Raw genomic sequence first — 24,277 nt, 5'->3', positions numbered from 1 at the left:
ACGTCAGCAATGTGGCAGTAAAAAGATGTCACCGCTGAGTGCAAAACTTGCCATGCACAAGTTGCACGTGGTGGCACCGAACTGGGGAAGTTTAATACGACCAACCTTATCAACAATTTACAATTATTTTGAACAGCACCTGCCACTTTTATATTTATATTGTTATTCCTTGTTTTATTTTTATCATTTTCCATATTCTTATTTTTACCTTATTTTATTATTATTATTTTTTATTATTTATTTATTTATTTATTTATTTACTTACTTATTTTTACCTACAAAATGCACCGTGGAGTTGCATTCAAATTTCGTTAAATGCAATACAATTACAATAAAGGTGATTCTGATTCACATAACACATAAAAAAAAAACAACAATCCTAGAAAAAAAGTCAGATTCATCACTGGTTTTATTATTTAACATGTATTTTTATTATATAGAAAGTGCAGAGAAATTATGAGATATTCATACGACAGCAAACTAGCTGCTACAGACAAATGCCAATTGAGTCAATTCCGTAATTTCTTGTGTTTTGATACAACTTGAATAAAAAAAAAAACATAAGAACAACATCAACAATATTTACAGTGTTATGGTAAAAAAAAATGGCGTCTACAACAAGGGCCACAAAGACACCGTATTTTAATATCAGTGTCATCATATTTACACAAAAGACGGTCGTTACACAATGTCTGAGCATGATTCCGATTTGTTAGTTTCACGCTTCATGAAATGTTGCCTATGTTCTGTATATGGTTCGATATCGCTATCTTTAAAGGGTTGATTCAGAGTTGGAATGCTTTCGTTTTTAATATTCCTGCATCGTTTTTGACCCCTCCAATGTCAATGTTTGGTTAGTCCCAAAAATCAGCTCATCGTTGGAATCCGTTAATATCGTTGATTGATTTTTTTTCCACTTGGAACTCACTTAGCAATGGATTTCGTACGCTAGCTGTGATCCGAAAAGGAGACTTTGACTCAGGAAGACCTCCTCCGGGTCTGTTGTTAGCGGCCCCTCGCCGCCGTCGCCTGGTTTCCTCCGAAACCCCATCCCTCCTGATCGGGACAGGGTCTGAACCACTTGATGGTCCAGAAGAGCTTCTTTCATGCTGTTTGGTTGGACATACGCTCCCACCATGGGGCACCTAGCCGAGGCCGTTCCGACGGGCTTGGCTCGATTAAGTATGTACATCTCATGACCGTGGTCGTCGCTGTATTCCTCCAGTTGCGCAAACGTTGTGGGTCCGTCAGAGTAATCGTTGACATAAATGATGCTTTCCTCTTTACTTGTACAGTAGGATCCCGATTCTTCTTTCTGGTATTGCTGGTGTCGGGTGTAGATCATAATCAAAAGAAGAAGAGCGGTGAGCGCCAGTAAGGAGATGCCAACCGCAATGGCGGTCTGCGTAGCCGGACCAAGAGCACTGAAGTCCATGCTGTCTTGCTCGTAAAGTGGTTCCTGGCTAACGTCCGCTACGTCTGGATGGTGGAAGGATTTCGACGAGGAGGACACAGAGGAATGCGTGTTTAGATTATTCCAGAACTGTGACGAATAAGCAGAAGAGGACATGTTGACAGCTAAGTGGAACGTAACCCTCGCAACGCCGCCCGGGTTCCACGCTTCGCACTCATAGCGACCGGCATGAGCCACGGTCACGTTGCTGAGGAACAGCATTCCGCTGCCCATGTCCGGGTCAAAACTGTCCCTTTCGCCACCTTCCTCCGCCCCGCGTACAACCCCACTGACTCCTCCTATCTTCACCCCGCCACCGCCGGGGACAGCTGTCACAGCTCCTCTAACGCCGGGTCGGAAAAGTTCACCGTTGGGACCCAGTTCTTGAACCAAGCCTCGCGGGGACAACTGAGCCTTACCATTTGAAGACTTTTTCCAGGTAACCTGAGGCTGAGGGTATCCCGAGGCTTCACAGGAGACTCTGAGGCTCTCGCCAAGTCTTACGGTTAAATGGGTGGGTTCCAGCTGCACAACAGGGGGGATGCAGACCAGGCTGTTTGGGGCCACTTCCCCCAGGCTGAGGTGGGAGAGGCGAGGTGGCTCGGAACACATCAGACGACGCTGCTCCGCAGAGCTTAGCAGGCGCTGCCCGTCCTCGCTGATCCATGTCCTCAGCCAGCCAAGAGCACAGTCACAACGCCAAGGATTCTCTGGAGGGGGGCAAAAGAAATATTGGAATATTCCATTGTTTACCAGGTGGAGCATTTCATTGTCCACAGTTTTTAGCTTAAAAGCTCCAGTCCCAAGACTATATACCTGTGACTCTGAGCACCTGAAGGCTGACAAGTGGCGTGAGTGACGAGGAGCCCAAGGTATGGAGGTGATTTCGGCTAAGATCCAGAAGAGCCAGGGATGACAGTCCGGACAGTGCTTTGTCTGCCAGAAGTTCGATGCTGTTTTCCTGCAGGTGGAGTTCTTGAAGGCGCTGCAAGGACAGTGCGGAGAACGACAAATATATTCATTCATTTTCCCACCTGTCTTCGGATGAGAGGCGGGGTACACCCTGGACTGGTGGCCAGCCAATCACAGGGCACATATAGACAAACAACCATTCACACTCACATTCATACCTATGGACAATTTGGAGTCGCTAATTAACCTAGCATGTTTTTGGAATGTGGGAGGAAACCGGAGTACCCGGAGAAAACCCACGCATGCACGGGGAAAACATGCAAACTCCACACAGAGATGGCCGAGGGTGGAATTGAGCACTGGTCTCCTAGCTGTGAGGTCTACGCGCTAACCACTCACCCGCCGTGCAGCCCCCTGACAGTGTTAACGTAAGATAATACCTGAAAAACCCCCCGGCTAAAACAGTAAAAATGCTAACATTTTAACTGTTAGCATGCTAACACCTAGCGAAATAGCGCTTAGTCTTGGTGTAAATTTCTCCATAGAAAAATGAAGATGAATCCTTTATTGCGGAAATTCATTTATCGAGTCTGGAAGCAATTTTAATAATTAAAATTTGTTGAATAAAATTAATTCATATTATAGATGGCTGAGGGTGGGATTGAACTTGGGTCTCCTAGCTGTGAGGTCTGCACGCTAACCACTCTCCCGCCGAATATAAACAGCAAAAAAATATGGGATACATAAAGTACTGCATATACGTCACAACAAGCCGCCATCCACCAATCTTACCACGCAAACGATGCATAATCCAAACCAACCTGCAAGCCCCGAAAGGTGTTGTCCTGTATCCGAGTGATCTGGTTCCCGGCAAGGTAGAGGATCCGAAGGTGCACAAGACCCCGGAACATGCCTGGGGTAACCAAATGGATGAGGTTTCCATTGAGGGCCAGCTCAAGTAGCTGGCCCTGGCTGAGAAACGCTCCTGGCTCCAGAGCTGAAATGCTGTTGTTTTGGAGGTACAGGTAATGGAGGCTACCCAGCCGGGTCAGGTCCTGAAGGCGGATCTGAACGATAGCGTTGTCCTGGAGGAACAAGGTCTGTAGGGTTGAGAGGGGAATTTGAAAGTTAGTCAGTCAATCAGTCAGGCAGCGCTTTGGTTTTTAAAAATCACTGAAGATGTTCGTTGTGGTGGCAACATAGCCTAGTGGTTAGCATGTTGGCCATGCAATCAGGAGATCGAGGATTTGACTCTAAAATCAAGGGTATATGAAGTCCAGGGTGTACCACACCTCTTACCCTAAGTTAGCTTGGATATAGGCTCTAGGTTACCCGTGACCCGAATGAGGACGAGTGGTATCGAAAATGGATGGCATCAACAAAAGCCTAATACAAATACGGTTTTGTTGTGCAGATCCTGAGGTGTCTTCCCCGAGGTCTCCTCCCGGTCAGACATGTCCTGAACACCTCCAGGAGGCATCTGACCAGATGCCCAAGTCCATAGTTCTTACCCAGAATAGGGTAGAGTTTCATCTCCGGGTCGAAGTTGATAGAACTGGAGATCAACAGATGGATTGGTGTGGCATCTGCAGTCATGTGGTCTTTGCATTGGTCGGTCCGTCATGGTGGCTGGGGCATCTGGTAAGGAAGGACTTCCAGATGTCTCCCTGTGTTCAGGGCATGTCCAACTTGTCGAAAAGGCTCTGTTGGCTTTGTTGTGCAGCTCCTTCGGACAGATCCTGAGGTGTCTTCCCCGAGGTCCCCCCCCCCCGGTCAGACATGTCCTGAACAACTCCAGGAGGCATCGTGACCAGATTCCCAAGTCCATAGTTCTTACCCAGAATAGAATGTCTGGGTCGAAGTTGATGGAACAGAAGATCGACGGATGGATTGGTGTGGCATCTGCAGTCATGTGGTTTCTGCATTGGTTGGTCCGTAATGGTGGCTTGGGCATCTGGTAAGGAAGGACTTTCAGATGCTTCCCTGTGTTCAGGGCACGTCCAACTTGTCGAAAAGGCTCTAGGTTACCCATGACCCGAATGAGGACGAGCGTTATCGAAAATGGATGGCATCAACAAAAGGCTAATACAAAAATGACTTTCTTGTGCAGCTCCTTCAGGCAGATCCTGAGGTGTCTTCTTCGAGGTCTCCTCCCGGTCAGACATGTCCTGAACACCTCCAGGAGGCATCCTGCCCAGATGCCCAAGTCCGTAGTTCTTACCCAGAATAGAATGTCCGGGTCAAAGTTGATGGAACTGGAGATCAACAGATCAGAGTCATGTGGTCTCTGCATTGGTCGGGTCATCATGGTGGCTTGGGCATCCGGTAAGGATGCCTTCCGGTCATCTCCCTGTATTCAGGGCATGTCCAACTGGTCGGAAAGACCCAGGACCTGTTGGAAAGACTGTCTCAACTAACCTGGGACCGCCTCAAGATCTGCCGGGAGCGACCTGACCTTGAATAAGCTCAAGAAGATAGATGATTGGACGATTCCCAAACCCCTAATGAGGAGTCATTGTTTCGAATTGTAAAATTTTACAACCCAAGTCCCAACCCTCGCCAATGCGGGCGTGCTTCCAGATATTTCCAGTCCTATAATATATGAGCCAATGGTTTTGCGACTTGGCAGAGGTGTTCCGTACTTCTCTATCTTCTTGTCATTGTGTTCTAAAGCCAAAATGCAAATCAGACCAAACAGGACGAACATTTAGCAGACGTATTGTGTGGGTGTTTGGAGGACAACAAGTCTCGAAGCAGTGATGGATAATGTATGGACGTTTGCTCCGTTAATCACATGCTGGTGTTTTCCAAAGACAAAAACAAGAGACGTGAGATAAAGTACAATCAACAAGACAGACTTAATGGAAGGAATTATTCCAGACATGGTTTCATGAATATTCATGAGCTGCACTAATGTTGGGATCGTGACCCCATGAAGAGAAGACGAGGCGATGTTAAACGTCTTCCTGACAGATGATCAGAGGGTCGTTGCCCCTCCCTCGGGCTTATAGCAGAGAAATGATTAACCGCAATCGTTTCACTCTAATAAGCTAGAATGAATGACAGCTTGGCGTATCGTTGTACGCCTGTCTCATAGTCCGAAGATTCAGGTTAGAATCCCCGTGGAGTTTGACTGTTCTCTCGAACCAGAGACTCTAAATTAGGTGTGAATCCCGTTGGAAAAATGGCTACAAATGGAAGTGAATTATAATCCGGACTTGGCCAACTGACCTCAGTGAAGGAGGGGACCCCCGGCGGGATTTCTTTGATTCCGAGAGATCCGCACTCTACCGTGAGACTGTAACAACGGCAACCAGACGGACATCCGACTGAGGTTTTGGAGAATAAAGCCAGAACCATCAGGACAACGACGGACGACCACAGGAGAGCCATGGTTGTTGAACAGCTTGAGAAACTACAACAGAGGAAGGAGAAGCAATAATCGTAAGTAACCATGGAAACAACACAAATACGTGGAAGAGAAACAAGTGGGTTAAAACACACAAAACTGCAAAAAATACCCGCAAACAAGCAGTATTTCTTTATTTTATTTCGTCGACTTGTGTACTGTGGTGTGTTGCTGCATGATAACATCAACCTGTCCGGGGACAACTGGCGGAAATTAGCCTCTGGCTAGAATGTAGCATTTCCATCATGAATATGTGCTGTACATATTTAAATAAAAATACACATGTAGTCACATACTCACAACTCAATGGACTAGGCTTATTTCAGGAACATTAATATATTACTCATATAGTTGAATACAGATTGTATACACTTCATAAAAATGATATATTGATTTTTTCCCATTATATTACTGCATGCTAACTTTTACATTTACAGTTAATTGGATGCAAAATAATACCGTATTTTCCGGACTATAAGTCGCACTTTTTTTCATAGGTTGGCCGTTATAGGGGCCTATAGTTGGCCTTATACTCCAGAGCGACTTATAAATGAAAAAACTGTTTATGTTGCATAAACACTGGACACATTTTCTGTTCATGTTTATTTTTTTGTGTAGCTGAATAACTATTGTGTTAGCATAGCTTACACTTATTCATTCTCTATTTTTTTATTATTAGAACTTGCCTTCCAAGATGATGTAATGCAGGGGTCTCAAACTCAATTTACCTAGGGGCCACTGGAGCTAGGGTCTGGGTGAGGCTGGGCCGCATCAGGTAAAAAAAAAAAAAAAAAAAAAAAAAAAAAAAAATATATATATATATATATATATATATATATATATATTAAAAACAGAAAAAAATAAGATGGAAAAATAAATAAGCAAATCAAAAAACAAATGAAACAAGTGAAACAAATTAACAAATAATTTTTTATTTATTATTAAATTATTAAATAAATGTTTAATGTTATTTTTTTATTTTTCGACACAATATAAGATGGAAAAATAAATAAGCAAATCAAAAAACAAATGAAACAAATTAAACTTTCATATCAAGGCGGGGGCCTCAAACTAGCGTCCCGCGGGCCACATTTGGCCTGCCCGTCGCGAGTTTGAGACCCCTGATGTAATGTCTGTTTTGTTCCAAAAACATGCTAGGTTAATTAGCGACTCCAAATTGTCCATAGGTATGAATGTGAGTGTGAATGGTTGTTTGTCTATATGTGCCCTGTGATTGGCTGGCCACCAGTCCAGGGTGTACCCCGCCTCTCGCCCAAAGACAGCTGGGATAGGCTCCAGCACCCCCCGCGACCCTCGTGAGGAAAAAGCGGTAGAAAATGAATGAATGAATGAAAAAAAACCCATAAACTATATTAGGAAAGCAGGAAGTGAACAAATGTAACAGTTACTGATTGTAAAAGTACCAGGTGGAGGGGTAAGATTTAATAAACTTTGCTTCTTCCTACTCCTTTTGGACATGTGGAACTGTGAACTGATTATGTGATGCGTTCAATTGTAATCTGATGCATGTTCAAATGAAATAAAACCATTACCATTACCATATTATTATTATTATTATTATTATTATTATTTGTTACAGCTGTAGAAGATACAGTATAGTGTGCTAATCTACCACCATGCTGTTCTAGTTATACAGTAAACCTCGGATATATCGGATTCAATTGTTCCCACTGGTTTTGTCCGATATAAGCGAAATCCGTTATATGCGTATACCGGAAAATGTCCGTTTTACGCATATATCGGATTTATATCCGGTATATGCGTAAATCGGATTTTATCCATTATAAAAAGGCACTTCCTTGACTATGTTTCCAATGTACCTGGACGCGCAGGCAACGCTGCAAACGCTGCAAATGACGTCGTATAGCGGCCTGTCACGATTCGGCGAATCGGAGCGCCACGATGCGGCCATCCGATATATATGTGAGGGAAATTTAATGGAAATGCATTGGAACGGGACTGAAATAGGCGAAATCCGTTATAAAAAATCCGATATATGCAATGAATTTTTATTGGAAATGCATTACAGAAAAATCGGTTCTTTTTTATCTGTAAGCGAATTTCCGATATATCCGAGTCCGATATATCCGTGGTTTACTGTAGTATATCTACCTGTGTACTTTACTAAATGTTGTGCTGAGAGAGCGTATAGGTCGCCATGTTGCTTGTGCCCCCTGGCAAAAAAAAAGGGCTGCTAACGTTCCAGTTGGAAAGATCTGTGCCTCATCCTGGCCTCTTTTCAACGTACGCGAACAGCTTCTGTCTGGTGGAACGGCAGCCGCTTCTGCTTCTATTGTGGCCTCCAATTAATTAAAGATGTTATAAAAAGATTTGCCACAAGGATGTCTCCCTTGTGTTGTTAATGCATGCACAAACATACGCTCTCCCTCCGTTTCTCTCTCTCGAGCGTCGCAGGGTAAAAACAGACATCTGCACAAACTGCAATTCCATTGTAGACTTTGCTACCATAATAAAGAGTTTCTATTTGAACTTGCAGCAAAAGCACACTGGATTCAGTTTTAGGCCTTAAAAGAACATTTTTTTTTCACACCAAAACAAACCTGCGGCGCCATCCATCTCTAATCTAATTTTCTGATCAAAAAAACATCAACGTTGGCTGCTGGCGGCGTGTCGCTGCCGCATCTTCCTTTCACTTCATCACTGAGCAAGTTTTCCACGCTCCTTCTGCAATTTCTACACAGCTTTGTTCACATCAAAAAACCCGCTCGCTGGACTCGCTGTTCAATTCCCTTCAGGCCCGGCTGCGAATCTCTGCAAGATATGCCGGGGTTGTCGCTACAATGCATGTTGAACCGTCACCTTGGGCCTGTCAATCTGACTCGGAGACAGCAAATAGGGTCACGGTACTCTGGCTAGCACCTGCTTCCTTTTCACAGCGTCTGGCTTTACAGTAAAGTACACAGAAATACAGTAGTTGATAAAACACATACATTTAGAGTAGTTACTGAGGAAGTAATGAGGAACTAATGTCTAAGGTCCATACAGTTATGTAGTAGTTATGAAGTAATGAATAGTTGTTGAGTAGTTATGGTGTAAAACAGGGGTCTCAAACTCAATTTACCTGGGGGCCACTGGGGCTAGGGTCTGGGTGAGACTGGGCCGCATCAGGTTTTAAAAAAAAAACAAAAAAAAAAAACGCATTTATTAAAAACAGAAATTTTAATTTTAATTTTTCTGCAAGAATAAATCAAGAATAAAGAAAATTAATCAGTAATAAATAAATATAATAATAATAATAAAACAGCAAATAATAAAAACTTAAGAAACCACATATAGTTGGTGGGTAGACAAATTATTTTTTTCAGATTAAAATGAACAAAGCATTATTAGAGCCCTGTAGACATGACAAAACACGACTATAGTCACATTTATACTCTTTTTATTTACAACATATTGCACAACTGCAGGGTCTTGAGACACTTGCTAACTCGCAAACTAGAGAGCTATAGCGACCTAAACGGTAGCCTCCAAGTTATTTCCTTTACACTTAAAAAAAGCCAAAAACTTACCACTTCCACACGGATAGGGAGGATAACTATTAACAGTTATTTAACCTTTAACATGAACATTAATCAAACGTAATAATTTTTTCTGGGTACATGATACCATACAGCATCCATATCAAACATTAAACTTTCATATCAAGGCGGGGGCCTCAAACTATTGGCCGCGTGTTTGAGACCCCTGGTGTAAAATAAACATTTATCAGCTGATGAACTTTATCAACTTTATGAACTTGTTTGCATGAAATTGCGGATTAAATGTATTTATTATATTCCTTCAGATCCAACAGTTCAAAATGTAAATTCTTGCCATTTTTCAACTGGTCTGAGAACTGTGACCCCACCGACCCCAAACATTTTGGGGATGTAGGGTTCTTGATCTGACTGTATTGTTTTAAATAATGGCTCATAATTCCGAAATTGATGTAATTATCGTTTTAGCTGCACATCGAATTGTTTACCACAAAGATATTTACGCTACTTATATATAAAAACAGATTTCTATCTGCGATTAAATGTGATTAATTCCAAGTTAACTGTGGTCAAAATGTGATTAATCGCGATTAATTATTTTAATCGACATTTTTTTTATTGACTGATGACTGCCCTATATATATATAGTATGTATATATACTGTATGTATAAATATATATATGAGCATACAGGCTACTGATAAAAGCAACGGCAGAGCTTAAGCTGACACGCATAAAAGGCTAATTCCGACAAATCTCCCTGCAAGTACCTTCTCCCTCTCTGTCTCTGTTAAGTGTCTGTCAAAGAATTTCATGTATTCAGTTTGTGTCAGAGCTACCAACCTTGAATAAATGTTATTAGTAGCAAAGGATGGCATATTGTTATATACTGTATATATCAGGGGTGGGCAAACTTTTTGACTCGCGGGCCGCATTGATATAACAAAATTTCCGGGGGGGGGGGGGGGGCAGACTATATATTTTACACGTAACAGTCCACCTGGTATTATTGTATCTGTAAAATTGTCATGCAATCTGCTATTATTATTTATTATTTTATATTTATATTTAAATATTTTAAAAATAATAAAATATTATAATAATTAAAATAAAATTAAAATAATAATTATTGTATTATTATTATGTAAAATATGCAAATATAACAATATTATTATATATAATTAATATAATAATTAGCATTAATATAATAAATATAATAATCATAATAGTTCTAATAATAATTATAATCTAATAATAATAATTATTATTATTATGTGCTTGTGTCTCTTTTTTCAGGAGCACTTTGTAAACAACAGACCATGTCAAACAATGAAATTGATACAACCATCAAAAGGTTGGCTCAGGCCATGATGCCAGGTTGTATGTTGAGTTTAAATTAAATACTTTTGAAAGATTGGTATTCAAACACTTGGTGGGCCGCATGTGGCCCCCGGGCCGTAGTTTGCCCACCCCTGCTGTATATACATATTATTATATGTTTTTTTCATACAAGTGTTTTGCTAGGGGGGAATCATGGGACGGTGAAGCGGATCCAGGCGAATAACGATGCGTGTTTTCTCCAATTGTGTGAGTGTGCATGGTGTGTTGCATGAAGTAGCTGAAAACAAGATGAAAGGAGTAAGCCGATCTTGAATGCAGCAGATGAAAATGACGCTTCCAACATTTTTTATCCGCGTTCTTAAAGGAAAAGTGTATGTTTTGGGAATTTTGGCCATTATCTCCAATCCTTATGTGAGACATGAACATTCATAAAAGAAGCTAAAAAGAAGCTAATTCATGCAAAAAATGCGACCCACTTACTCCGCCTAAAAGCCCAATATTAGCCAAGATGATAACTTCTGCTTCCCAAAATGCCTTCAACTCACGATTTCCGGGCTGCCGGCATGCTTCCAGGCATGAACGCCTCACCATTTTAGCAGCGTTCCTGCTTGTGGAACACACAGTGAATTGAGACCAAGAGGTCCCGTATCTGCACAGCGACTACAATAAATTGAAAGTGTTCACGTCTTACTGCACTGCCCGGTGAAGGGATTCTTGCCCTGCATTAAATTATGCCTTATGAACTCTTCATAGTCGTCATATTCATACTCATTACCAGAACGTCTACAGTGTATGCCGTTCTAATAGCACCAATCATGCAATGGCATATTTCAGTGTGAATTAAACTATTAAGACAATTAGCAATGAACTGGATGTTAATATTGCATGTTCTATTTACGAGGATAGCCTAGCTAGATGAATCCAACGTGGCCTACATAAAGTGAGCCCCGTCCCAGACTGGAAAGCAGGGCTCTACACTCTACACAAAAAATAATTCAGAGTATCTGTTGACAAAACTTGATTTAATACATAAATGCAATGTAAAAAATGTCATTAATTGATTTACATAAACTTTCTAAGTTGCTAACTTTATTTTTGAAGTTATGATCAAATAATAATGTCGGCTATTACATGAACTTAATTTAGTATTTTATTGTTGGTAAGCTTAAAACAAAATTCAAATTGGCATGACTTAGTAAAATTAGTTTACTGACATAAGTTACTGCTACTTTAAAAGCTGTGTAAGGCTAAAGGCTAAGGGCAGACAAATCAAGAATAAAGAAAATCAATCAATCAGTAATAAATAAATATAATAATAATAATAAAACGGCAAATAATAAAAACTTAAGAAACCACATATAGTTGGTGTGTAGACAAATTCTTTTTTTCACATTAAAATGAACAAAGCATTATTAGAGCCCTGTAGACATGACAAAACACGACTATAGTCACATTTATACTCTTTTTATTTACAACATATTGCGCAACTGCAGGGTCTTGAGACACATGCTAACTCGCAAACTAGAGATCTAGCGACCTAAACGGTAGCCTTCGAGTTATTTCCTTTAAACTTAAATAGCCAAAAACTTACCACTTCCACACGGATAGGGAGGGTAACTATTAACAGTTATTTAACCTTTAACATGAACATTATTCAAACGTAATAATTTTTTGCGCGGGCCGCACTAACTAATTAAACTTTCATATCAAGGCGGGGGCCTCAAACTAGTGTCCTGCGGGCCACATTTGGCCCGCGGGCCGCGTGTTTGAGGAACCTGGTGTAAAATAAACATTTATCAGCTGATGAACTTTATCAACTTTATGAACTTGTTTGCATAAAATTGCGGATTAAATTCAAACAAAATTCAAGTTGGCAAGTTAGTAAAATTAGCTTGGTAACAAGTTACTGCTACTTTAAAAGCTGTGTGCATTGTTACTATAATTAAGTCGACAACAAACTAAACTACTTTGAATAAAATGATTAAGTCAGTTGACTTAACATATTTTTTTCGAGTTACGAACTTAAAAACTTGTCCCTATGACAACAATTATTCAGTAAGCATGACTTAAAATAAGCTTTGAGTGAAGAGGAAAAGCTAATTCGTGTAATGCAGTATTGTTTGTCGGTTCAAAGCAATTTCTAATTAAGTTGTCATAACTAAGAGGCGGGGGCCTCAAAATAGTGTCCTGCGGGCCACATTTGGCCCGCGGGGCCGCATGCTTGAGACCCCTGAACTAAGGCATAGAAGGAACTAAAGGAACTAGTATATAAACCAAACTAAATAATGAATAGTTATTTTTGGGAAAATTAGGTTGGGAAAAAATGTAATTTTATTACAATAACATTTAAAAATTAATTTCAAAAATTAATATTTTTATGAGAATACATTTGTAATATGAAGAGAAATGTTTGTAATGTTGCAAATGTAAACGATTCTGTCCATTTCAAGATTTGCAAGGATTGGTTTGCAAATTAGCACCGGAATTACGCAGTCCGTGTAATTCCCAACAAGAACCGCTTTTAAAAAAAACTCTTGGCAGTATGGAATACCAAATATCACTGATTGGATTTACTTGCCCGAATTTTGTTTTAACTTGCCCCAGGCCTTCGGTACATTGTATATTGTCGATCCCTGGAAAGGATGTCTAAATCTAAAAGTCTTTGGAATGACAGAGCATAAAAAAATCATGTTAAACAAGGCCTTGGATTGTCATTGATTTTTTTTTTTTTTTTTTGTGATTCCCATTTGTGACAGGGTTTTAATTAGCTTTGACTGATAAAAAAAAGTGTCAGCGGGAGATCATAGTGCAAAGACACCGTCGCCCTCAGGCTAAGGGCAGACACACAAAAAAGGTTATTAAGATACAGTACGAGCTAAGCATAAAAGCAAAGAGCAGGTAAAAATCCTGACTTTATTATAGGAGACCTTGTGTTGTCATAAGGCTTAGATACTTCCACAAACAGAAAGAATAAAATGAAAGCAATAACAAAATGGCCTATGGCAGCGTTTCGTGAATCAATACAAACTCCAGCATGTTTTTTTTTCTGTATGTTTTATGTTTTTTTCCCTGATTTTAACGCTCATGTTTTGTCATGCTGGTGTAGGGATTTAAGTGTTGAGAGGTCAATTTGTTCATTTCAGTCCGAGTAATCCCCTGCGGTACATGCGTAATCTGCACAATCGGATGCTTGTTAGCTAAGCTGCTGTCGGCGCCGTAGATGTTTTTCCAGCGCGGAGAGAGGTCTTTTGTTGTGTGCTTTTAAAAAAACAAGGTCAGTAGCGTGTCCCCCGCTGACGGTGTGAAAATGTAATAGGATGATTTTAGCTTCATGTTGTGGACTTGGATGTGTGTTGAAAGCGACTTAAGAGGCGAATGTTAGTCCACAAAGACCACAGGGAATCTAATTAACAACACATTGTTATGGTCAAACCTCCGTTTTCATTATTAATTCCTTCCCAAAGGCCGGACAAAAACTGAAACAAAAACCTAAGCCATTTTTCCTACAGGGAAATCCAATTATTCTGTTCCACACACCCAAAATAGACACATAAATACATTTTTTACAGAAAAATATATATTTACATGCAGAAAGCAATGCAAAATATCGATCCACTCCCTGCTGCTTTTCCTCACAAGGGTCGCAGGGGGTGCTGGAGCCTATCCCAGCTGTCTTCAGGCGAGAGGCGGGGTACACCCTGGACTGGTGGCCAGCCAATCACAGGGCACATATAGACAAACAACCATTCACACTCACATTCATACCTATGGACAATTTGGAGTCGCTAATTAACCTAGCATGTTTTTGGAATGTGGGAGGAAACCGGAGTAGCCGGAGAAAACATGCAAACTCCACACAGAGATGGCAGAGGGTGGAATCGAACTAGGGTCTCCTAGCTGTGAAGCCTGCAAGCTAACCACTCGTCTGCCATGCAGCCAGCTAACAAGCTAACAAAGCTAATACAAACCAGATGGCCGAGGGTGGACTGGAACTAGGATCTTCTAGCTGTGAGGTCTGTGCGCTAACCACTCGACCGCCGTGCGAACGTCATATGTGAATTCTCATCGGAAAATGGTAACGTGCCGAGAGGCCACGACTGGACCAAAAGACATTTTTTGTTGTTTTGGGGGTTTGGTACCCCCAAACGGGGGAATATGCTCCAGGACAAGAAGGCAGCGACATCCCCTTCAACGTCATATGTGAATTCTCTTCGGAAAATGGTAATGTGCCGAGGGGCCAAGACTGGACCAAGAGACATTTTTTGTTGTTTTGGGGGTTTGGTACCCCCAAAAAGGGGGTAATATGCTCCAGGACAAGAAGGCAGCGAGATCCCCTTGAGCGTCATGTGTGAATTCTCTTCGGAAAATGGTAACATGCCAAGGGGCCAAGGTTGGACCAAGAGACATTTCTTTGTTGTTTTGGGGGTTTAGTACCCCCAAAAGGGGGACTATATTGTAAAATGACTACTTTCTTGTACACTGAATATGACCTTTCTGGTTTTTAGGTAAACTCTACTTGAACTTAAGAGGGCTACATGACTTGGGGAGGTCAACGTGACCTTATTGTTACACAAGATGTCTTTGGAGTCCAAGATTTTCTGCCAAAATACTTAAGTCCGGTCACGAGACTTGACCAGATACGGACTGAATTCTGGAAAATCCACGTAATTGCTATTGTTCATAAGGTCTATATAAGTATAAGCTGTATTAAATAAACACGAGGACCCTTTTGCTCCAACTGCAGAGGTGGTTCGTGTTGCATTATTTGCCAACACGACAAGGTGGTAAAGCATCTTATGGAAACATCTTTTATCTTTCAATTAAGACCACTTTACGTTCATTAAGAAGCCAATTTAACGATGGATACACTTGACCAATCTAAGCTATAAAGGTCATTTTCCCGCTCGTTTTCCACAATCATAACGAAAATCCCTAACAACGTATCCCGTAAAGTATTTAAGCAAAGTTGATGACTCACGGGACGCGATATCCAAAGCAGGAAAAACAATGTTCCTGAACGCACCTGACAGCCACAGAAGTTCACATCTGTGTGTTGCCATCGCTGCTGGTCTGCCTCAGCGGTTGTTATGGCAACGGCGGTAAGAAGTGGGAAGCGTGCTCATGGGACCCAAAGGCCAGGCACTGTTCCTGTGAGCTGACATTAGGCAAAACGCTGCACACAAATACAAGCTGTCATTTGTTGTGGAAAATTGCTCGCAGGAAGTTCAGCTCCGTAATGACCCCCGAGCCAAATTCGAAATTCTCTTTCATTTCGACTTGTTTTTCCGCCTCTCTCTCTCTCTCCCTCCCTCCCTCAATGATTTCTCTGAAAGCCTCCATCGTTTTTCCAGCCTCCCTTTCTGACCTCTTTCTTTTCTCATGGCTCGTCCTTGCGGCCTGACTGACGGGTGCTAAATCATTTGTCTCACGACATCCCATTGTCAACACGCCCGCTCAGGCCAAGGCGAGCTGGGACGGCGCGGCGGTGCCGGGGCCATAAAGAAACATCTGACTTTGAGTGATAGTCAGGAGCGTACGCGCAAACAACACAAGCACGGGAATGCTCATAAACATTCCGCGCGCAACCCAGGCAGCCTTTACGTTACAGTTTGACTGACAAGTCGGTATAAAACCCACACGCTGCTTATGCGCTCGCACATCCTGGCTGCCAGGATTCTCGGACACGAGTCAGATCCGGAGAGACGGACACAATTTGGGGTCGGTTGAGGGAAGGAAGCTCATTTCCCAAATACGACTCTGATAAGCTAACCAGTCATTAGCCATGTATACATGGACCCAAATGTTCCAATGTGCCAATCCGAATGAGCATATAATGGGATTCCTAGGGGTGGAATATTCCTTTCCCCAATCCGATTGAGGTATCTTGTAAAAAACGGAAAGTTATCAGGGTGCGTTCTTCTTCTTCTGTTGTTTATTGGTAGTTGGCAAGCAGCTTTCGTGTGCATTAGCGCCATCTGTGAACAGAATGTAAACCCTTTTATACTTTATTCACAAGTCCAGTTTTATTAAAAAAGAAAATATATATCCCAAATCCAAACTAAATTCCAAGAAAAACTGGCAATGTGGAGTTCTAGTGAAAAGTTGGTATCACGTGATGTTGATGTTAACGTTTTACTGGGCATGCCCCATTGACTATTCTGGTTGATTATAGCGGCGCATGTATACAGGAGATTGGAATATTCCTTTTCCATGTATACCGTTGTTTTCGGAAAAGTCATTTGGAAAGAGGAAAACTCCTGATGTAAACGTGGCTATTGATAAGCCGATAAAAATGTGTGTTCTAAATGTATTTTAATTTGTATTGTACTTATTTTTATGTACTGTGTATTTTTATATATACCGTATTTTCTTGACTATAAGTCGCTCCGGAGTCTAAGTCGCACAAGGCTAAAAATGCCTTATTAGGTATGGGTCACACTTAGATAGACAGGAGATTGGAATATTCCTTTCCATGTATACCACTGTTTTCGGAAAAGTCACTCTGGAAGATTCCATTCGGAAGGAAGAAAACTCCTCATGTAAACGTAGCTATTGATGAGCCGATAAAAATATCTGTTCTAAATGTATTTTAATTTCTATTGTACTTACTTTTATGTACTGTGTACTTTTATATATACTGTATTTTCTGGTTGATAAGTTGCGCCGGAGTATAAGTCGCAAAAGGCTAAAAATGCTCAATTAAGTAGAAAAAAACATACATAAGTCGCACTGGAGTATAAGTTGCATTTTTTGCAGGTAATTTATTTGACAAACTACTTGACCAAAACAGACATTACGTCATCTTGGAAGGCTAGTTCTAACAATAAAAGAATAGAGAATGAATAGGTAAGCTATGCTAACACAATGGTTATTCAACTACACAAAAAATAAACATGAACAGAAAAGGTGTCCAGTGTTTATGTAACATAAACAGTTTTTTCATTAATAAGTCGCTCTGGAGTATAAGTGGCAGGAACGGCCAACCAAAATAAAAAAAAGTGTGACTTATAGTCCGGAAAATACAGTATATATATTTTTGTTTGTTTTTACAGAACTGAGTACAATGCTGTAGCTATTGAGAATTTTGCGCTATTTTTTTGTTATCATCATTCCATCTGTCCAAACAAATGCACCTTTTAGTTGTAGCAGACGTTCCAATGGATCAATACGCTGAAGAAACAAGGCTGGTCTAATCATGTTTTCCATGGCTGTGTGTGTGTGTGTGTGTGCTTCGGAATGCCTGTTAGTTTATTTTGGCCGCCTCCAAAGGTCAGTTTGGATTGATGCTTTTTGATTCACGTTAATCAGAGCTGTGTTTACGATGAGCTGTCCTTTCAGGATGTGGAATGCATCCCAGCTCAAGGCTTTACAGCTTCTAAAATTTAAACCCAATTTTTGACAAAACCTTGTCAAAAGTCAATTCCAGGGCACATTCTTTATATACAAACATCTCAAAGGAATGCATGCATTTTTAGGCTCAAAATTAAAGTGAATTATAAGTGAAAAGTACGTTGGTGCATCAATCTTAAGCATATATAACACTTGAATGTTAAAATGTCACTACTTTATGATGGGGACTGTATAATTAATCACGTTTTTTTTTAGGTTGGCGCTCAGATTTTCTTGACTGAACGTCAGAGGAAGGTCAATGTGTCTGCCCAGTACAAGTAGCTCCTTGAAGTCTGAAACAATCTCCCCCGGATTTTTGAAGTTGTCTGTGATGATATGAGTGAAGATTCGGAGAGCAATTTCAAGTGTTGTTTCAGTTTAAGGTCATTAGACAGCGTGGATACGAGTCTTTGTCCAAACAATCTCCCCCGGATCTTTGAAGTTGTCTGTGATGATATGAGTGAAGACTTGGAGAGCAATTTCAAGTGTTGTTTCAGTTTAAGGTCATTAGACAGCGTGGATACGAGTCTTTGTCCAAACAATCTCCCCTGGATCTTTGAAGTTGTCTGTGATGATATGAGTGAAGACTTGGAGAGCAATTTCAAGTGTTGTTTCAGTTTAAGGTCATTAGATATCGTGGATACGAGTCTTTGTCCAAACAATCTCCCCGGATCTTTGAAGTTGTCTGTGATAATATGAGTGAAGACTTGGAGAGCAATTTCAAGTGTTGTTTCAGTTTAAGGTCATTAGACATCGTGGATACGAGTCTTTGTCCAAACAATCTCCCCTGGATCTTTGAAGTTGTCTGTGATGATACGAGTGAAGACTTGGAGAGCAATTTCAAGTGTTGTTTCAGTTTAAGGTCATTAGACATCGTGGATACGAGTCTGTCTAAACAATCTCCCCTGGATCTTTGACGTTGTCTGTGATGATATGAGTGAAGACTTGGGGAGCAATTTCAAGTGTTGTTTCAGTTTAAGGTCATTAGACAGCGTGGATACGAGTCTTTGTCCAAACAATCTCCCACGGATCTTTGAAGTTGTCTGTGATGATACGAGTGAAGACATGGAGAGCAATTTCAAGTGTTGTTTCAGTTTAAGGTCATTAGATATCGTCCATTTTCGTATGAAGCCTTCGTCTTTTGGAAAAGAAAAGAGTATATGTGTCACTCGGATATTGTGAACATCCAGCAGCAACACGACATCATGTTGCCTGTGGGTTTCCTGTGAGATCTTTCTGAGGTCTTTGTGTGTTTCTACTTCCGTTTTGAACGAGGCACTCTTTGTCAAATGAAACTGTCATCTCCCTTCTTGCTCTTTTTGTTCCAACGGAGATCAGGGTCACCTTTGTGACACCAGGATTTCTATTCTTAGACGTTTGAATGTCAATTCCCTCAACTCTTACCCACATGCTCATACGCACCGGAGCGCCGTTTCCATTTTAATCGCCGAGGATGATTGACATAATCGATTAAAGCAATTTAGTCCCTCTGCAGAATTTGCGGGTCAACTCGGTCTTTATATATTCTTCCCGTTTCGGCGTTCCTTCTGTCCAATTGTTATGCGGCCATTTCTTGACTGAATGGCAGCGTTTCTCACTGTAATTGATGGATGACATCTGACAGGATGGAGGATAGATGGTGGGATCTTGCACAAAAAAAAAAAAAAAACCTTTCAGCTTCATATTTCACCCGAAGCATTCACGCTGAAGAATATAGACTTAATTCTGCTTCTTTTCAAGCTCAAGTATTATTATGCGTCTGGACGTGTCACAGCTGGCTGAACCGAAATTGTCAATGTGCTCGCTGACAGCGCGACCGTTACTCACGAGTGTCTCCTAAAAGGCAAAATGGAAAACAATGCTTTAATAAAGATTCCTTTGCACTCGGATGCATTTGAATGAATATTGAATGTACGATACTGCGTGCCGTAAGTCATGGAGTCCAAATGGATTAACTTCCTGGTTGCCATGGAAGTGAGAGCAACTGCCAAAAGTGTGTCATAATAACGCTGAGCTGGATAAATGGTGAAAAGTGTTTTTCCTGATATGAATTTCTTGCTGTATCGGAGTTTTTCATTCTTAAATCTTCCGTTGGCCAAACAATACGCCCGATACACATTTCATCATCACTGTCTGGCAGACAGAGGTCCATAAAAAATTGAAACATCTCTCCGGCATTCAATCTTGTCCACATCGGCCCCCGTATGAAACCGACTCCACACCCCACACACCCCCGCCTCCCAGCTCTCGGGTTAGACAAACAGGGTTCTATGCAAGGGTCTCCTGTTTGATTCCCGTGATGCTCCATGTCCTGAATAGCAATTACGCAGAGTGATGTGCATAACAACTGTGACATTAGCCCAGAAATGGCACCAATTAACGTTGAGAATGAGAAAACACTACGACCTTCCAGCCACCATCAAATCACACTGTAATGTTTACGTCTGTGTACGGATGTCACAGCCTCAGAATCCAGTTTTGATGGCGTCGCCTTTGGATATAAGCAACATTTTACAGAAAAATATGGAAAAATTGAGGGAAAATAGGAGACTTCCCTAACAGGCTGAGACCATCGCTGATTGGAAGCTTAGCATGTCCGTCAAAACTACAGTGAATTAGCTTTAAAATACTAGAACACTAGCATGGCCAGGCCAATACTTTTCACTCGTCCTCTTATAATATTCCCAAATACAGTCATTCAAGTCAGATTCCTTATTTCTAAATACAATATTTCCAAAGGAAATATGTTTTTTTTAACATGATTAGAGCCCTCCATCCATGAAAAAACACCCCTATAGTCGCCTTTATATGGGTATTACGCAATATAGTTGACATGCAGTGGAAAAACTTGAGGGTGACCCAACTTGAGAGTGAAGGGTGGACAGGAAGTGGGTTTGGGGGTTTAGCTTTAATGGTAGGGCTTATTAGCATGTCCGGCAAAATACTATAAAATACTATAATACTAGCATGGCCAGGCCAATACTTTTCACTCGTCCTCTTATAATATTCCCAAATACAGTCAGATTCCTTATTTCTAAATACAATATTTCCACAGGAAATGAGTTTAAATATGTTTTTTTTAACATGATTAGAGCCCTCCATCCATGAAAAAACACCCCTATAGTCGCCTTTACACGGGTATTACGCAATATAGTTGACATGCAGTGGAAAAAACTTGTGTTCTACAGCAGGATGGTTTTCTAGAGCAAGTCCACCAAAGCAAAGGATCCGATTGAGATGCTGTGGCATGACCTTCAAAAGACGTTCCATGCCGGAAAAGCCTCCAATGAATGACAACAATTCCTCCACAGCGCTGGAAGGGACTCATTGCAAGTTATCACCAAGGCTTGATTGCAGTTGTTGCTGCACTTATTAGCTTTAGGGCCAATCAGCATTCTAAGAAATGCATTTTGGGGGGGAAGTCAGTGAAGGGTGGACAGGAAGTGGGTTTGGCTTTAACGGTAGTGATTATTAGCATGTCCGGCAAAACTAAAGTGAATTAGCTTTAAAATACTATAACACTAGCATGGCCAGGCCAATACTTTTCACTCGTCCTCTTATAATATTCCCAAATACTACAGTCAGATTCCTTATTTCTAAATACAATATTTCCACAGGAAATGATTTTAAATATGTTTATTTTAACATGATTAGAGCCCTCCATCCATGAAAAAACACCCCTATAGTCGCCTTTACATGGGTATTACGCAATATAGTTGACATGCAGTGGAAAAAACTTGTGTTCTACAGCAGGATGGTTTTCTAAAGCAAGTTCACCAAAGCAAAGGATCCGATTGAGATGCGGTGGCATGACCTTCAAACGGCGTTCCATGCTGGAAAAGCCTCCAATGAATAACAACAATGAATAACAGGGACTCATTGCAAGTTATCACCCAGGCTTGATTGCAGTTGTTGCTGCTAAGGGTGACCCAAACACTTGTTATCTTTAGGGCCAATCAGCATTCTAAGAAAGGGGAAGTGAGTGAAGGGTGGACAGGAAGTGGGTTTGGTAGTTTGGCGTTAAGGGTAGGGATTATTGTGACTGCTGTGAGAGCGAGCAAACCAGTAATAAAATCCTGGTGCTTGTGTGTCATGAAACATTCCAGTATTTTTACTAACACCTAGTGAACAGTGTGCAGTTTTACACATCATTGTAATGTATTTGAATGCATCTTCTGAATGCCTTATACAGTAAACCTCGGATATATCGGACTCGGATATATCGGAAATTCGTTCACAACGGACAGATAAAAAAGAACCAATTTTTCTGTAATGCATTTCCAATAAAAATTCATTGCATATATCAGATTTTTTATAACGGATTTCGCCTATTTCGGACAAAATCTCCAGTCCCGTTCCAATGCATTTCCATTAAATTTCCCTCGCATATATCGGATGGCCGCATCGTGGCGCTCCGATTCGCCGAATCGTGACAGGCCGCTATACGACGTCATTTGCAGCGTTTGCAGCGTTGCCTGCGCGTCCAGGTACATTGGAAACATAGTCAAGGAAGTGCCTTTTTATAACGGATAAAATCAGATTTACGCATATACCGGATATAAATCCGATATATGCGTAAAACGGACATTTTCCGGTATACGCATATAACGGATTTCGCTTATATCGGACAAAACCAGTGGGAACAATTGAATCCGATATATCCGAGGTTTACTGTATGTGTATTTTACTTGAGCGGCAAAAATTGATGCGTGAATCGGCGAAGGATTAATGGATGTGTTTTTCATTTGGAGCGTTCTTGGATGCTGGAGAACTTTGGAGGCAAAACGTAGTTATAATAATCAATATTGGTATCAGGAATACTGCAAATAGAACTCCAAAAATACACATTTTTGTGCTATGGTGCAATAAATCGGCTGCTCAAGATGTTTATTTTCGGTTTTGTTACTTTATGAGGCACAAACAGCTGCAATATTGTCGCTTGTGTTTATTTTGATTATGTTTATGTCATATATTGTGTGCCGTATGATGAATTATTGGACTCTAATAACGTTTGTACCCTTTTACATGGCTAAAATATTCATGTATGTTCCTATTGTGGAATTATTACAGTGACAATAATATAGTAATGTACTTTTTCTGTTTAGAATTGAGTAGCTTCCGGTATTTGAATGCGTTATGTGTTACAGTGCAAAAACAACAGCAATAGAAATAACATCGTATATAATAGCATATCCCTTCGTAAAAGATGTGTTCGAACCCCCGCTGTGTACCACTAATCCACCGATACACAAAAAAACGACTTACCGATTGTCCTGCCGGAAGGGCTGCTCTCCCCGCCAACTTCCTCTCCGAGCCCAACAAGGACGATAAACACCGAACGTCCACCGTGAAGCCCCGCAGGCGACGCTCCTGCTCCTCCGCTGGTGTCGGCGGTGATAGTCCTCAAAGTGGGGGCTCGTCCATCCGCACTGGACGCTGACAGGAAGCAGATCATGTGCGCCGAAACCGGACGTCAGCGACGATGATGATGATCGATGAGACTATTTTCACCTGCCCGAATCTTTTGTTCTTATCTCCTCCAACTGTATGATGTTATCTAATAGTAATAAGGAAGCTATCTGATGTTGCTGTGAGAAGTAATTGTCTCATTTGGTCCTTCTCAGAGAGAGAGAGAGAGAGAGAGAGAGAGAGTTAAAGGAGGCGGGGCCTTCCTCATTGATTCATTGATAAAGCATACATTTATACAATGAATAACTTTAACTTAAGGGTGCAATACCCTCCTGACCCATTAGATGGCACTGTTCCAGACCCTCGAGAGTATAGAAAAGTATATAGAAAACATGTTTATGACTTTATGAATACGGTTTTTAGCATTATTACAACCCTGTAGACATAAGATAACACACCTTTACATATTTTATTCATTTTTATATCACATTGAGAGGGTTGCTAGCTAGCTAACAAGCGAATTCATTCATTTTCTACCGCTTATCCTCACGAGAGTCGCGGGGGATGCTGGAGCCTATCCCAGCTGTCTTCGGGAGAGTGAGAGGCGGGGTACACGCTGGACTGGTGGCCAGCCAATCACAGAGCACATATAGACAAACAACCATTCACACTCACATTCATACCTATGGACAATTTGGAGTCGCTAATTAACCTAGCATGTTTTTGGAATGTGGGAGGAAACCGGAGTACCCGGAAAAAACATACAAACTCCACACAGAGATGGCCGAGGGTGGAATCGAACTCGGGTCTCGTAGCTGTGAGGCCTGCGAGCTAACCACTCGTTCGC

General features: G+C 41.2%; 1 protein-coding gene across 1 annotated transcript; it reads right to left on the bottom strand.

Annotated features, from left to right (window-relative positions):
* Positions 1–404: 404 nt before the first annotated feature.
* Positions 405–23,630, bottom strand: lrrc24 (leucine rich repeat containing 24). Its single transcript, XM_058068332.1, has 5 exons — positions 23,287–23,630; positions 5,597–5,780; positions 3,187–3,465; positions 2,270–2,438; positions 405–2,163 (listed from the first exon to the last, which is right to left on the bottom strand). The coding sequence occupies exons 2-5, from the start codon at positions 5,756–5,758 to the stop codon at positions 929–931; spliced, it is 1,845 nt and encodes a 614-aa protein (XP_057924315.1). The 5' UTR covers positions 5,759–5,780; positions 23,287–23,630; the 3' UTR covers positions 405–928.
* Between the last annotated feature and the right edge of the window lie 647 nt (positions 23,631–24,277).

The sequence above is a fragment of the Doryrhamphus excisus genome, chromosome 3 (assembly GCF_030265055.1).
Source record: "Doryrhamphus excisus isolate RoL2022-K1 chromosome 3, RoL_Dexc_1.0, whole genome shotgun sequence".
Classification (NCBI taxonomy): domain Eukaryota; kingdom Metazoa; phylum Chordata; class Actinopteri; order Syngnathiformes; family Syngnathidae; genus Doryrhamphus; species Doryrhamphus excisus.
This window is presented reverse-complemented; position numbering and strand designations above follow the sequence as displayed.

What these genes read in the sequence shown, in the direction of transcription:
- lrrc24 (XM_058068332.1), bottom strand. Translation starts at nt 5,758, where the DNA reads ATGGCTCTCCTGTGGTCGTCCGTCGTTGTCCTGATGGTTCTGGCTTTA. An exon ending in ACACCTTTCGGGGCTTGCAG is followed by an intron (nt 2,439 to 3,186) that starts GTTGGTTTGGAT and finishes CTGTCCTTGCAG; the next exon opens with CGCCTTCAAGAACTCCACCT. An exon ending in TCAGGTGCTCAGAGTCACAG is followed by an intron (nt 2,164 to 2,269) that starts GTATATAGTCTT and finishes GCCCCCCTCCAG; the next exon opens with AGAATCCTTGGCGTTGTGAC.